The sequence below is a fragment of the Vigna unguiculata genome, chromosome 11 (assembly GCF_037176805.1).
Source record: "Vigna unguiculata cultivar grain cowpea cultivar isolate G323 ecotype 2 chromosome 11, ASM3717680v1, whole genome shotgun sequence".
Classification (NCBI taxonomy): domain Eukaryota; kingdom Viridiplantae; phylum Streptophyta; class Magnoliopsida; order Fabales; family Fabaceae; genus Vigna; species Vigna unguiculata.
In genome coordinates, this window is record NC_140802.1 from 26,367,779 (window position 1) to 26,383,216 (window position 15,438).

Genomic DNA, 15,438 nt, shown 5'->3' on the forward strand with positions numbered 1-15,438 from the left:
ACAGCCTCTAGGCCCGGTATGAATGGACGGAGAAGGGTAGCCAGGGATGTTGCAGCACAACTGGTAGCATCTGCTGGTGTGCCAGAGGTGTTAAAGGTCAGGTTGGGGGTTCGATTCCCACTGGCAACAACCCACCCAGTATGAATGGACGGAGAAGGGTGAGGGGTTGGGGTGCATTGGGCTGTAGTAACCTGACAGCCTCTGGGCCTGGTATGAATGGACGGAGAAGGGTAGCCAGGGATGTTGCAGCACAACTGGTAGCATCTGCTGGTGTGCCAGAGGTGTTAAAGGTCAGGTTGGGGGTTCGATTCCCACTGGCAACAACCCACCCAGTATGAATGGACAGAGAAGGGTGAGGGGTTGGGGTGCATTGGGCTGTAGTAACCTGACAGCCTCTGGGCCCGGTATGAATGGACGGAGAAGGGTAGCCAGGGATGTTACAGTGCGGGACGTGTCGCCAAGCGGTAGAGTCAAAAACCAGTGACAGTGGTCACAGCGGGAGCAGGGTGCCTGGCGACGGGTGATGGCTGCGCCAGGCAGTGACGACGGAGTAGGGCGCCTGGCGATGCGGTGGTGCCCGCCAGGCGATAGCGGTACAATGAGGGTGTTGCAGGCGCATGGCGCCTAGCGGTGTGTGATGCCCGCCAGGCGGTCTGGAACTAAGTTCCGCCTAGCGGCGTGAGATGCGTGCCAGGTGGTTTTGGTCCAGTGACGGTACGCGAGAAAAGTTTTCTACACCGCTTTAGAGGATGTTCATGATGCGATGCTTTGGGTCGGGGCCCAGTTACGAGTGCGGATTGTGGCTCGTACGGCGAGGTTTCAGATGATTGCCCTCTTCAGTGGATTCTGATAGAGATTTGGTAGTCTAGGAACAACTACAAACTTATGTTTGTTTTGGGGAACTCCACTTGGTGTCACAGTGAGATGTTATGGCAAAGTTATTCCCACGTGTGGACTATCAGGTGGTGGCCTGTAGTCGGAGGGGCGAGTAGACACTCGTACAGCAAAGATCGATCATAGATCTCACCTAAAGGGTATAGAAATGATAGACGTCTAAAGGCAAGTGTTGAAAGTGAAGTAGAAAAAGAAAAGGGAGAAGAGTACTAACCAGGTTTAAATTTGTTAATATGGTATTGATTATTATATTGTTGTTTTAATTAAATGAGCTCACCCTATCTGTGTGTGTGTGGCGATGATCATGTAACTCGTTACATGGGAGTAGATGTTGATGCAGGTGAGCAAACCGATACTTAGAGACGGAGTGAGAATCTCTCAGGGATTTTTGTTACCACTAGTTTTCATGTTGGACTATGGTTTTATTGTAATCATTATATATACAATTTTATTTGTATTACGTATTGATACGACTTATTTTATTTATATTGGCGCGTTGAACATCGAAATTTAAGTTTTCCTGCGTTTTTTGGGAAATTGATGTTTAATAAATGAGGTTGTGATATATTTATTTATTTTTATTTATTTTAATAAGTAATTTTCGGCTAGAACGTTACAGATAGGTCCCTCTTAAATAAGCCAAGAGAGGAACCTCCTATCAATAATACAAAGTGTAGGGACTTCAACCAAAAAGCAAAAAGTATCTTTCTATGAACCTAATGATTAGTACTATCGAGAATATTCTCCCACTAATCACAAAAATTTTCAAAAATTGCATTCTCTCACTCCTATGTGTGTGGGTTGCCAAATCATAGCGGTCTCTACTTTAAGATGCTCTCTTCTCCACTTTCAAGGGTGTGGTGAGTACACTCCCTTAGGCTAGGTTCCTCCTAAGCCCTTCATTCCTCTAAAAGGTGACAATCTCAAAAGGCGATATACCATTAACAAACCTACAAAACACAAGACACAAATATAAGTCTATAATTTATTTAAAAACTCAATAAACTAAGAGAAGAAAGGTGAAGAACCCTAATCACGCTTAATTTCCCTAAGCACATCTCTCCATCTTTGGTAGGGGTTAGGGGCTCATCAACCTCATGCTAAGTCGAGTCAAACCCACCTCTTTCCAAGTCATATCATGCCCACCTTTGGTTGAGTCATGTTGTGCCCACCTCTGTCAAGTCAAGTTGGGTCTGCCTTAGGTTGAGTCAAGTTGGGCCCACCTTCGGCTGAGTTGAATTGGGTCCAAATCAAGCCTAAACGAGTCCATTTTGAGGCTAGTCGAGTTAAGCCTATGTTAGATCGATTAGAGTTATATCCATGTTAGGCCGGGTGATCGAGGTCGTACCCGATCAAATAAAAATGTAAATCTAATACTCAATATTTCAACCAAGTTCGTCTCTCAGTGACCAAACCTTTCATTCAAAGCTTGTTTTCCAGATGCAATTCAACACAAAAAGGGAGGGGGGTTGGCAAATTTGAATGTTAATCAACAAATTAAATGAAATGCAACAATGATTAAAAATGTACTGACTTCCTTGATTCAAACACAATTTCACTTATTATAGGCCACCAAATTGACACTTATGCCTACTCTCAATCCACTAGACTATAACCCACTAAGAGAAAGTTACAATCCAATTCAAGAGCAAAAGAGAATTATAAAGCTTTAATGGAACAAAAATGACTGCTATGATATAAAAACTGAAAACCCTATACATGTATGTTGTTCCAAGTCAATACAATCCACAAAATGAAATGCCCAAGCTAGCAAATGAGTTCAAAACGAAAAACTCACATTGGGTGTTATCAATGGTACATAAAAACGTTAAAAACAAGTGCTAAAACATGAAAAACGAAAGATGCACCTCCATGGGTCACCAACCAAGCTCAAGAACATGAAAAATGGAGAATGGGGAAGAAGAAGTGGATGCCCCTGACAAAAATGACCTAAAACTCGTGGTCACATCACCATTCTGCCACTCATAATTACAAAAATGCCACTATGGGTTGAAAATGGTGGCCTAGTGACGTGGACAGGCTAATTGACATGTCACAAATGTGGCAATGATGTGGAAACTCTCTCTTCATTTTAAGATTAATGTTCAAGCTCCAAAATTTGATCCACAAAATACCTAAAAACAATTAGAAACAAAAATTAGACCAATTAATGCCAAATTACTCAAAATTTGGAATAATGACCCATGAAACCCAATTGAGGAGAATGCACTAACGAAAGACAATTAAGCACTAAAAAACCCTCAAGATGGACACAAAAAGGTAATGGAATAAGAGAAAAATAATGACCCGAGTATAGTCGGGCCAGGTCGAATCAAGTTGAGTAATGTTGAGGTTGGATCGAGTCTAGTTGGACCCACATCAGACTGAGTCAACTCAACTCACCATGGACTGACTTGAGTCAAACCAACCTTTGGTAGTCAAATGGAATCCACCTTTGGTTGATTCATGTTATACCCATATTGAGTTGAGTTGAGTTAGGTCGATGTCAGGATGAGTCGAGTTAAACCCACATCAAGTCCATATTGGGCCAAGTTTAGATCATGCCATGCTAATTCATACTAAAACAAGGTCAACCATGTTTGGATTCATGTTGGACAATGTTGAGTCGTCTTGAACCCTAAGTTGAGTTAGGTTCTCCCAATCAGACAAAGTGGGTCGGACTCTAGCTTTTTTTTTAAGTTGCAAATAGTAAACATTAATTAAGGAAGAATTAATTTGTAATTAATATAAAATATTTGATAATCAATTAACAATTTAAAATATTTAGGAGTTAATTAAAATATTGTAATAAGATTTAACCTACTTTAATTCTAAATCTAACCCACATTAAGTGGAGGCTTTTGGGGACCAGAGTTTTTTCAACAGACTCATTTAGAGAACCAATAAAAAAAATAAGTCAACTTATTTTGGAATGGATCGAAATTGACTCATGAATCATGGGACAAATTGGAAGCTTTACTTAGATAAGGCTTGAATCTTAAAAGTAGGAAGTCAAACACCTAGTTGCTTTGCATTATTTACTCTTTTTGCGTATGTCATTTTCATTCATTAATTTCCGATGAACTTTACAACTACAAAATGCTTTTTCATGTATAGTGACAACTATTCAAATTTCACTATCCCTTCTGTATCTATTTTGAGTATGTTTTTGAACCATTGCACTGAATCTTTTGGTATCCTAGTAAGATTGTTCTTGAAATCAACATAGTACAGTCCAAACCGTACAGTGTATCCCATGTTCCACTCCCAATTGTCAAGCAATGACCATACAAAGTAACCTCGAACATTGCAATCATCTTCCCTGTATTGAATTCATATTATGTCAGAATTAAGATGGCTAACAAAATAGTGTTATAAACCCATAAGCACGAACTCAAAAACTTCCAATAATGTACCTTATAGCAGTAGACAGATTTGAAAGATAGTCTCTGTGGTATCTTATCCTCTTGTCATCTTTTAAGGCCTTCTGTAAAGTCATAAAGGGTTTGCTTGGGTCATCCATTCCTGCCATCACAAACTAATAGGTATTAAAAATTTCATGATTATTGATAATTAAGATTAGATTAGTTAGATTTCATAAAAATATTAGAATATCTTATTATTGTTCTCTAAGATTATTTTTTTTGAGTTCACTTACCTAATTTCTTCTTCTCTTATCATAAGGATAGTACTATAGGTTCCATGAATATTCAAAGATACCGATATGTTATCAATTCAGTGATAAATTTTGTTTTATCCTTTCTTCTTCATCTGTCTAACTAAGTAATTTCGATAGTTTACCAACCATAAAACTACTAAGTACTCACCATTCTCTGTTATAATTACTGGTGTGTCCCCATATTTGTCTTTCACATGTTTCACCAACTTTCTAATGCCCCATGGGACAATGTGCAACCAACTTGAAGCTGCCTGAAAAAAAAAAAAGGCTTTTTGGTTTAGCATGAAATGTTGAGTAAATGTATTTGGCTATATTTGGATTCATAGTAAGGAATAAAATGAAATGGAGTATAGTAAATAGACTTACGATTCCACTTGTTTGGATATTTTTTACGATAAAATGAAGAAAAAAAATGTGAATAACATTACCTTCAATTCAAGGCTTTTTACTTCCCGTACTTCCACAATGTTTACACGCACCCCCAACTTTTCAAAATAACATTTTACGTTCTAAAAAAGAGATTTTAGAAATAAGTTCTAGAAACTTTCCAGAACAAGCTTTCCATAACTTCTGAAATAAGATTTTGAGAACTAGATTTCTGGAACAAAAATTTCGCAGTCAAATTTTCAGAATAAAATTTTCTTAGTCAGATTTTCGAAATATAATTTTTGTAATCAGATTTTCGGAATAGAACTTGAATGTGTGAAATGCATTCCAGAACAAGTTTTTTATGAATGAACTTTTTGACACGCATATAATGTCTTTTAGAATGATTTTTTTGGAACATTCCTACGTGATCTAAAATGAATTTTTCAAAACACATAAAATATGTTTCGGAAATTTCTGGAAAAGTTTTTCTCGCATTTTCTCTCTTCTTCCTTTGCAGTATTTTCCCCCTCTTTTTCTTCCTCTACCGTGACGGTGGAAGTGGCTAAAATGCTGACTACAGAAGTAGTGATGCGATACAGAGGTGAAATGCGTTTAAGTCTTCTTTTATTATTGTGGGGTGCAAGAAGCAATAACTTCAATTCAACTCTGTCATAATTTACACTACCAAAAACAATAGAGGTGGTATCAATGCATTATATTTTAGTCCATTTTATCTTTTTCCAATAACAAAACACTGCAGTCTGAGCATACCTTTTCTCCAATTGCAGCCCCTCTTCGGTATGCTAGGACGAAAAACAAGAACAGATATCAGAAACTTCCAATGAACTTCAGTTATATTATTCTTGTCTTAGGCAAAGAAGACAAAAGAAATTCAAGTTAAAAAATGGGGGGTCACAATTAGCATTAATAGCTTACCGGTTGTAATAACTGCAGCATCAGAAATAGCATCTTGCATAACCAGTTTATGAATCCTAGTCCTATCGTTACGAGTATATACTGAGGTGTAGTGGTTTATGCCAATAAAATCCAAAGATCCCACGAGGAATTTTGAGGTTGCAGAAGAAATCTCTGGTAATCTCTCACCTACAAGTTTCTTCATCCAGAGAGGGTATTTTCCAAAGAAAAGTGGATCAAGGAACCTGATTCACATTGGTGTTTGTGGAAGATGAGTTCTTAGTTGTTTTCACTAAGCTATAAATTTTTCTGAGAATCATTATACCACACGAAAGATTACCATCCAAGTGAGAAATCCATAGCTCTTGATGCTGCATCTTTGTCTTCATCAAGTTCTGTTATTGGTTCATACCATATAACATCCAGTGCTATTCCTATTTGACCTCCTTGTTCTTCCTGAATGCTCCATCCAAATAAAAGAGAAAATTATTATTGATACTTTTAGCTTTTCTGTAGTAGACTTTTTAATGATAGTTTGATCAAGTAAACCTGCACCCTGATATGTAAATCTCAATCATATGTAACTAGTAAAGATTGCACTTATCTCTAATGATGATATATTGATGATATTTACATCCTCTAATTTTAAAATAAACATCTATATTTATTATATTCATAATGAAATAATATTTACATTTTTCTAATTTTTAAATAAACACTTATATCCTTGTGTTTTAATACAGGATATCCATTATTTTATTTAAAAACGTCATATTAGCTAAAGCTTAAATGAAAAAGTATGAAAATTAAAAGCTAAAATATAAAAATAGAAAAAGTAAGTTCTTTTTATAGAAAATTCCTTTTTATGAAGAAAACAATTGAGTTGAATGGCATTTATTTAAAACATGAAAAAAGTGAATGTCCATTTAAAAATGATAAGAAATGCAATTATTCAAAAACATACATGAAACAAGCATCTAAAAGTTTCATTTATGATAACATCAAAAGAGATATATAGAATTTATCCCAAATCCTTAAAATTCAAAACTTTCCCTTTAATCTTTGATTTTTCCTCATGTTCCAAAATATAATTTATTTGCATGGTTAGTACCACTTGAAAAAATGTGGTGAAAAGCAAATAAAATCTGGTAAAGCTAGCTATTAAAGTGAAAGTTGTGCAAAATTAAGGACTAAAAAAACCTAACTATTACAATCTCAAGAATCTAAGAAGAGTTTTAGTTTATTTCAGTGTGAGAAGGGTGGTTTGGAACCTTGAAATTTAGTTGGTAGGTTCTGTAGGCAGCAGCATGAGATAAGAGAATGTTGTGAGCAACAATGTATGGCTCAGTGGATGATTTTCCCTTCTTACATAGAAGACGACCCAACAGAGAACATCTTCCTGGTGCTTGAATTCCTAAATCATAACCATGAAGTGCAAAGTTATGAGGCTCATTGAAGGTAATCCAGTGCTTAACTCTGTCTCCAAAAGCTTTGAAGCATGTATATGCATAATGCTCAAAATCTTTTCTGCAAGTCAATATGAAATTCAACCACACATTTCAAAACATCAAAAACAATAATAGGTATAAATAAATTGTTCTTACATGATTTGTGTGCTTAACCATCCTTCATATTCATCTTCAAGCGTTTGTGGAAGATCCCAATGATAAAGTGTAACAAAAGGCTGAATTCCTGATTGAAAAAAGGAGCTAAAACTTCAATGCTATTTACTTTTATATGTTTGAAGATCAAATGCCTGAATAAATTCCTCAGTAACCTTTTTCAAGCAAAGCATCAATGAGGCTGTTGTAATATTTTATTCCATCTTTGTTGGGTTCCCCTGTTCCTTCTGTTCACAAATTTAGTTAGCTTTTGAACCAAACCACACAAAAACTAAATGGTTTTGAAAACAAAAAAAAAACTTACTTGGGAAAATCCTCGTCCATGATATGGAAAATCTGTAAGAATCCATTCCCAAATCCTTCATCAAATTTACATCATTCTGTATGAAATGGAATTTGTGCAACCATCAGTGTGAAAGTTTCTTTCTGTTTTACTTTTGAGTATAGTTATTCGAAATTATTAAACAAAAGAAAAACAACAGTTTGATTTTATTTCTTACAGTCTTGATATAAAAAGGAAAAAAAAAATGACACCATTGACAACTTTTTTAGAAAAAAATGGTCTAAATAAAAATTAACTTATGTATTTCTAAAAAAAGAGAAATTGAATACTAATAAAGGATACTGTTAAATTAAATGATAATAAAAGACATTGGGATGTCAAAATAACAGTTTTTCCATAAAAAATTTCCTAGCCAATAAAGGTCTATAATTTATCAAAAATTGTTACAAAACTTGGTGAATGGTCTTCACCAATAACATGATATAAGAGTATATAATTTTACGATATATATGATATAATCAATGAGGATATAGTATCATATTATCATACATTTGAACAAAATTTAAAAGAAAAGAAATAAAAGCAGAAGTCACATCAACATGGATAACAGTTTTATGAAAGAATAAGTGGATTAAGAGAGTAGTTGTGTGTTTTATATTAATAAATGTATTAATATATAGTAAAAAGATCTTTTGCAACACTTTACACGCTTTGGAACTTTATGTCATGAGTTACATTTACGCTGATTCTCTATTCCGCGAGGTTGGTGAAACGTTGTCATCGTCATAAACATGGCGGTGATCGTTCGAATTGTTTACCATTTATACTGATGGGGAAAACAACAACAAACAATATACCAGAGAATGCAGCGGATATAATTTCCCCTAACTTGCAAGAATCTATGAGGAGCAATAATCAAAGAGCAGCAATAATAAATCACCAAAAGCACAAATAAAGGCACCAAGATTTTTAACGTGGAAAACCCCTCAAATCAAGGGTAAAAACCACGAGTCGTCCAGACCAAAGAAATAGCTTCACTATGATCAACAAGAGTACAAAAGAGTCTCAATCAATAGCACAAATTAGTGCCAACACCCAACCAAATAACAAAGCAACAAAGCTTTCAAATAGAGAAGAACAAGAGAGGAAAACCTCTACAAATCACTGCTGCAGTGCGAAATTAATATCTCCCAACTCAGACCTCGTATCAAAGATCCGACCGGTCAGAATGAAGAGCAATGAGTTCCGAACCTGCTGTAAAAATTTCAGCCCGATCCAACGGTGAACGAATCCGCAGCGCCGAATTTACTGCGACAGCTCTATGAAAAACGTGAACAGAATTTTCCCTCTACCTCTCCCTCTATGTGTTAGGGCTTTCAGTGTGTTCTTACTCTATTGTTCTGCCTCTCTCTTTATTTTATAGCCTCCTCTCCACTAGGTTTAAGTGAGACATGGGCTTCTCAAATTTTGGGCCTTTTCTCCACATAGGAAGGGAGCCCAATACCCAACAAATCTCCCCCTCACAACTATGTGGAGATAACCGCCAAACCGGCGATCTCACAACAAACTTCAAACTTTCCTCTTGGCAATGCTTTAGTCATCATATCAGCACCATTATCATCTGTATGAACTTTTTCCAACTCCAACAACTTAGCATCCAAAGCATCACGTATCCAATGATACCTCACATCAATATGTTTGGATCTAGAATGAAAAGTTGGATTCTTACCAAGATGGATAGCACTTTGGCTATCAACAAACAATGAATAGTTATCTTGCCTAAAACCAAGCTCCTGCAAGAATTTCTTCAACCATAACACCTCCTTGCATGCTTCAGTAATAGCAATGAACTCTGCCTCTGTAGTAGACAACGCTACACACCTTTGTAGTCTTGATTGCCAAGCCACAGCTCCTCCTGCAAACTTTATCAAATAGCCAGAAGTGGACTTTCTGGAATCAATATCCCCAGCCATATCTGAGTCTGAGTAACCCATCAAAGTAGGTTGATCACCTCCAAAACAAAGCTTCATATCAACTGTACCATGAAGATACCTCAAAATCCATTTCACAGCATTCCAATGCTCTCTACCTGGGTTTGACAAAAATCGACTAACTGTACCAACAGCATGTGCAATATCTGGTCTTGTACACACCATCGCATACATCAAACTGCCCACCGCAGATGCATAAGGAACTCTACTCATATTGGTCTTCTCAACTTCATTTGAAGGACTCTGTTTAACACTCAGTTTAAAATGAGTAGCAAGAGGAGTACTCACAGCTTTAGCATTTTCCATCTGGAATCTCTGCAACACCTTCCTAATGTATTGCTCTTGTGATAGATAAATCTTCTTTTCTCTCCTATCACGTGAGATATGTATGCCAAGAATCCTTTTAGCAGCTCCCAAGTCTTTCATGGCAAAAGACTCGCCAAGTGTCTTCTTTGACCTGTCAATTCTGGAAATATCTTTCCCAACAATAAGCATGTCATCAACATATAATAACAGGATAATAAAGTCATCATTAGAAAACCTTTTAACAAAGACACAATGATCAGAAGTAGTCTTCATGTAACCCTGCTCACACATAAAAGACTCAAACTTCTTATACCACTGCCTTGGAGCCTGCTTCAAACCGTATAGACTCTTTCTTAGTCTACACACATAATCTTCCTTGCCTTTAACAAGAAAACCATCAGGTTGCTTCATGTATATCTCTTCCTCCAAATTACCATGAAGGAAAGCTGTCTTCACATCCATCTGCTCAACCTCCAAATCAAGAGTAGCAGCTAAACTTAGCACAGTTCTGATGGATGACATTTTCACCACAGGTGAGAAAATCTCATTGAAATCAACACCCTTTTTCTGTCTGAAACCTTTCACCACTAATCTGGCCTTGTACCTTGGAAGCGTAGAATTTGAATCTTGTTTCACCCTGAAAATCCACCTAGTTTCCAATGCCCTTTTGCCCTTAGGCAATTTCACCAAGTCGTAAGTGTGATTATCATGCAAAGATTTCATCTCATCTTGCATTGCATCCAGCCACTGTTTCTTCTCTTCACTATCCAAAGCCTCTTCAAAACACTCAGGTTCTCCACCGTCAGTCAAGGTTATGTACTCATCACAGGAATACCTTGTAGAAGGTTGTTTTTGTCTATTAGACCTCCTGAGTTGGACTTGAGGTGATTCAGGTATATCACCAAGATCGTCATCATCATCATGTTCCTCTTGAGCATCATCAATTGGAACCTCTACTCCACTTCCAAACTGTTGATCATCAACATCACCATGTTGCTCATTGTCTTGAGCTTCCGTTTCAACATTCTCCAAATTGTGAGCGGGCAACCTCATCGGATTACCATCAGTGAGATTACTATCTTTCTCGGGTGTGGTCTTCTCCACCTTATCAATGTCTTCAATGGTCTGGTCTTCCATGAATTGTACATCACGACTTCTAACAAGCTTCTTCTCAACAGGATCATAAAACCTGTAGCCAAATTCATCCTCACCATAGCCAATAAAGATACATTGCCTTGTCTTTTTATCTAACTTGGATCTTTCATCCTTAGGAACATGAACAAATGCCCTGCAACCAAAGACACGCAAATGATCATAGCTAACATTCTTACCAAACCAAATTTTGTCTGGCACCTCAGTATTCAAAGCAACTGCGCAGAGATTAAATTAAAACGAACATCTGGAGCATGTTTGACTCCTTTAAGCAACAACTGCACTCCCATGTTGGTTTGCAGGCAAACATCACCAACACCAATCACTTTAGACTCACCATCATTACCCATCTTCAACACTCCAAAATCACCAGAAGTGTAAGATGTGAAGAACTCCTTCCTAGGTGTAACATGCAGTGTAGCACCACTATCAATAATCCACATGCTCTCATCAGATACAAGATTAACGGACTCAAAGTCACGAAGAAGAACAAGATCACCATCTGTAGCAGTAGTGACACGATCATCATCATCATGATCATTCTCTCTCTGTTTGCCCTTCTTGTCTTTGTTCTCCTTTTTCCACTTAAAACAGTATTTCTGAATGTGTCCAGTTTTATGACAAAAATGGCACTCTAAATTCTTGTATCTTGACTTGGACTTGCTCCTACTCTTCTCTCTACCACCTTTATGTTCCTTTTTCTGACTTCTCCCCCTAGCTTCTGTAACAAGCATCTCAGACTGAGATGAAGAACCATGTGCCTTCCTTCTCATCTCTTCATTAAGAGCACCGCTCTTTGCCATCTGAAAAGAAACAACACCATTCGAGGCAGAGTTTGTAATTGAAACCCGAAATACCTCCCAAGACTCTGGTAGAGTATTAAGCAACCATAATCCCATAACTTCGTCATCAAACTTTATGCTCATTCCTGACAATTGATCTAGGAGCCCTTGAAACTCATTTAAGTGATCAGAAATAGAAGAATTCTCCATGTACCTCAAATTCATCAAGCAATTTAACAAATACAATTTATTATTGCCCGACTTAGAAGCATACAAAGACTCAATCTTCTCCCACAAAGCTCTGGCATGTGTCTCATTAGCAATATGATTATAAACATTATCTTCAACATATTGCCGAATAAAACCACATACCTGTTGGTGCTCAAAGTCCCATTCTTCTTCAGACATAGAATCTGGCTTCTGTGTAGCAAAGACCGGAAGATGCAATTTCTTGACAAATAATAAATCTTTCATCTTGCCCTTCCACAAATGATAATTTGTACCATTCAAAGCAACCATCTTTGCATTTGCCTCCATCATTCAAGCAAGTAAATATAGCCCAACCAAGAGCTCTGATGCCACTCTGATGGGGAAAACAACAACAAACAATATACCAGAGAATGCAGCGGATATAATTTCCCCTAACTTGCAAGAATCTATGAGGAGCAATAATCAAAGAGCAGCAATAATAAATCACCAAAAGCACAAATAAAGGCACCAAGATTTTTAACGTGGAAAACCCCTCAAATCAAGGGTAAAAACCACGAGTCGTCCAGACCAAAGAAATAGCTTCACTATGATCAACAAGAGTACAAAAGAGTCTCAATCAATAGCACAAATTAGTGCCAACACCCAACCAAATAACAAAGCAACAAAGCTTTCAAATAGAGAAGAACAAGAGAGGAAAACCTCTACAAATCACTGCTGCAGTGCGAAATTAATATCTCCCAACTCAGACCTCGTATCAAAGATCCGACCGGTCAGAATGAAGAGCAATGAGTTCCGAACCTGCTGTAAAAATTTCAGCCCGATCCAACGGTGAACGAATCCGCAGCGCCGAATTTACTGCGACAGCTCTATGAAAAACGTGAACAGAATTTTCCCTCTACCTCTCCCTCTATGTGTTAGGGCTTTCAGTGTGTTCTTACTCTATTGTTCTGCTTCTCTCTTTATTTTATAGCCTCCTCTCCACTAGGTTTAAGTGAGACATGGGCTTCTCAAATTTTGGGCCTTTTCTCCACATAGGAAGGGAGCCCAATACCCAACATATACAATATTCTAATCCTAGGCATTTCAACATGGATAATGACCACATGCACCAAAAGGGGTAGAGAAAGAAAAATTGAAGCAACTAATGTGGGTAGAGTGAAGTTGAAGTCAACAAATGTTACTTCTTAGTTCACCTGAAATCGGTGGTATTGATCCACTGCCATGTCTGCATTACTGAAATCCACGATTCTCCCTATCATCATAATGCAGAACAAGAGAAATCAGAAACTTCCCTTTTACTGATTTTGATTTTGGTGTTTTCTTATTTTCTGCAGTTTGAAATTTCATCACTACCTGGTATCCTTGAGAAAGTATCCCATATGCTATCTCCTTTGTTTCCTTCATCTGCAGCTCCCTCAAACTGTGACAGAAAACGTTTACCTTCTTTGTTAAACTGTCATTTCAATCAGAATTTGAAGTAAAAGTTTGTATTAAGGTTTAACATGAATTATGCAGATGAAACTAGAATTTTGGAAAACAGATAAATGAAAATGAAGAAGGTTTGTGAGCTGAATAACAGAAGGAAACCTGGAATGCATACCTGGTGAGCTGAAGAAGCAGTTCCAAATATAAACCCTTTTGGAAAATCTGCTCTGCTTATTGATTCTGCTTTCTCAATTGTTATGAGGACAAGAGTTAGAGAGAAAACAATAAGCCTCATGATGGTTGTTGATGTAAAATGAATCTATGGTGGTTAGAGTCTAAAATGCGTTGGTTATATTTATATACAGAAAAAATGTAGCTATCTTTGTTGTAAAGGTGAAGATTGTGGCAGAAGAAGAAATAGACTAATTAAACAGAGTGAGTTTCTTGAGCAATCTTTTGTTCTTGGTATTCAACTTCGCTGAGGGACCATGCTCATGAATCAGACACAGATGAATTTTGATGGCATCACTGGCATGTAATATTTGATTAGCAAGAGATCTTTCTATGTTCTTCTTATTTGAAAATTGTGTTTTGTGTGTGTAGGGAGATGAAAAAGGGTGTCTTCGGATAATGTTGATGATGAGGAAACTTGAACCTGAGGGAATGGTGCAGTGTGCTTGAATAATAAGGTTACAGTTGCGGGGAAGAGATTATAACTTGTGTTGTTAGCTTAATGCCACACTCAATGTGCCTTTCCGCTTTTATACTTCTCCATTTCTTCAGTATGTTTATGTTATTCGGGTGAGTGGGTAAGTATTTCAACCAGAACATTGAATTAGGCCATAATTATCTTAATACACTTGCTTGTAGTCAAGTTCATCTTCTTTTTCTCTCTAATCCCCTTTTCTCTTCACGCAATGATATAAAATTAAATTGCAAAAAAATTGTTCAAACTTCTTAGTACTAAGTGGTCTTAGTGGATCACAATTTTTATATAAGTTGAATAATGATTTGAACATTTCTGTCACACTTTATGATGTTTATGTACTCAAATTTTCCATTTCTCGTATGGTGTTTCGACATTCCAACGTTCTTTATATGTTTGTGTAAAACTCTCCAATTTTTTTATATTTCTTTTCCTGTTACATTACATTCCCTATTGTAATTATATTTTAATTTTTTTTAGTTCTTTCTCTTTATTGGAATTAAATAGGTTGTTAGGTGCTGAACAATATTTTTTTTCTTCAAAAATTTAGTGTACGACAATATTTTGTATAAAAAAAGACAAACCATTGAAAATTCTAATTGTTAAAATTTAAATATATGCATATACTATTTTCATTTCCAAAAATGAAAACAACACTCTGGCCTACTTAATTTGTAGGTTCTTTTTAAGTCAGCTGGATTTGAAATTAGAAGAATTATTGTAAAAGATGATTGATCATTGACACGTATATTCTTGTCAATTAGATAAACAACGCAATTGCATAAAAGAGACCAATTACGTTACGTGGTAGACAGAAACAAATCACAACGTTTGATTTATGTAAACTTACTAAAATAAATTATTACAAAATTGCACAAGTAGTCCCTTATTAATATCAAACAAATCCCTAAGTTAATACGAGACCATGAATAATAATAATAATAATAATAATAATAATAATAATAATAATAATAATAATAATAATAATAATAATAATAATAATAATGGAGAATTATTTTATTTATCTAAAACTATATATAAATAGATTTTTCATTTTAATTTATAAGAAACTACTTTGTTTATTTCATTATGTTTCATCATCTT

General features: G+C 36.3%; 1 protein-coding gene across 1 annotated transcript; it reads right to left on the reverse strand.

Moving 5' to 3' along the window:
• Positions 1 to 3,892: 3,892 nt before the first annotated feature.
• Positions 3,893 to 14,370, reverse strand: LOC114169017 (putative beta-glucosidase 41). The gene is given in 14 exon segments (XM_028054026.2): positions 3,893 to 4,085; positions 4,087 to 4,216; positions 4,311 to 4,419; positions 4,722 to 4,824; positions 5,714 to 5,745; positions 5,879 to 6,102; positions 6,198 to 6,313; positions 7,129 to 7,384; positions 7,462 to 7,549; positions 7,635 to 7,706; positions 7,784 to 7,859; positions 13,397 to 13,455; positions 13,557 to 13,623; positions 13,804 to 14,370. Coding segments are annotated over 14 exon segments (1,491 nt in total). The 5' UTR covers positions 13,924 to 14,370; the 3' UTR covers positions 3,893 to 4,046.
• Positions 14,371 to 15,438: the final 1,068 nt, after the last annotated feature.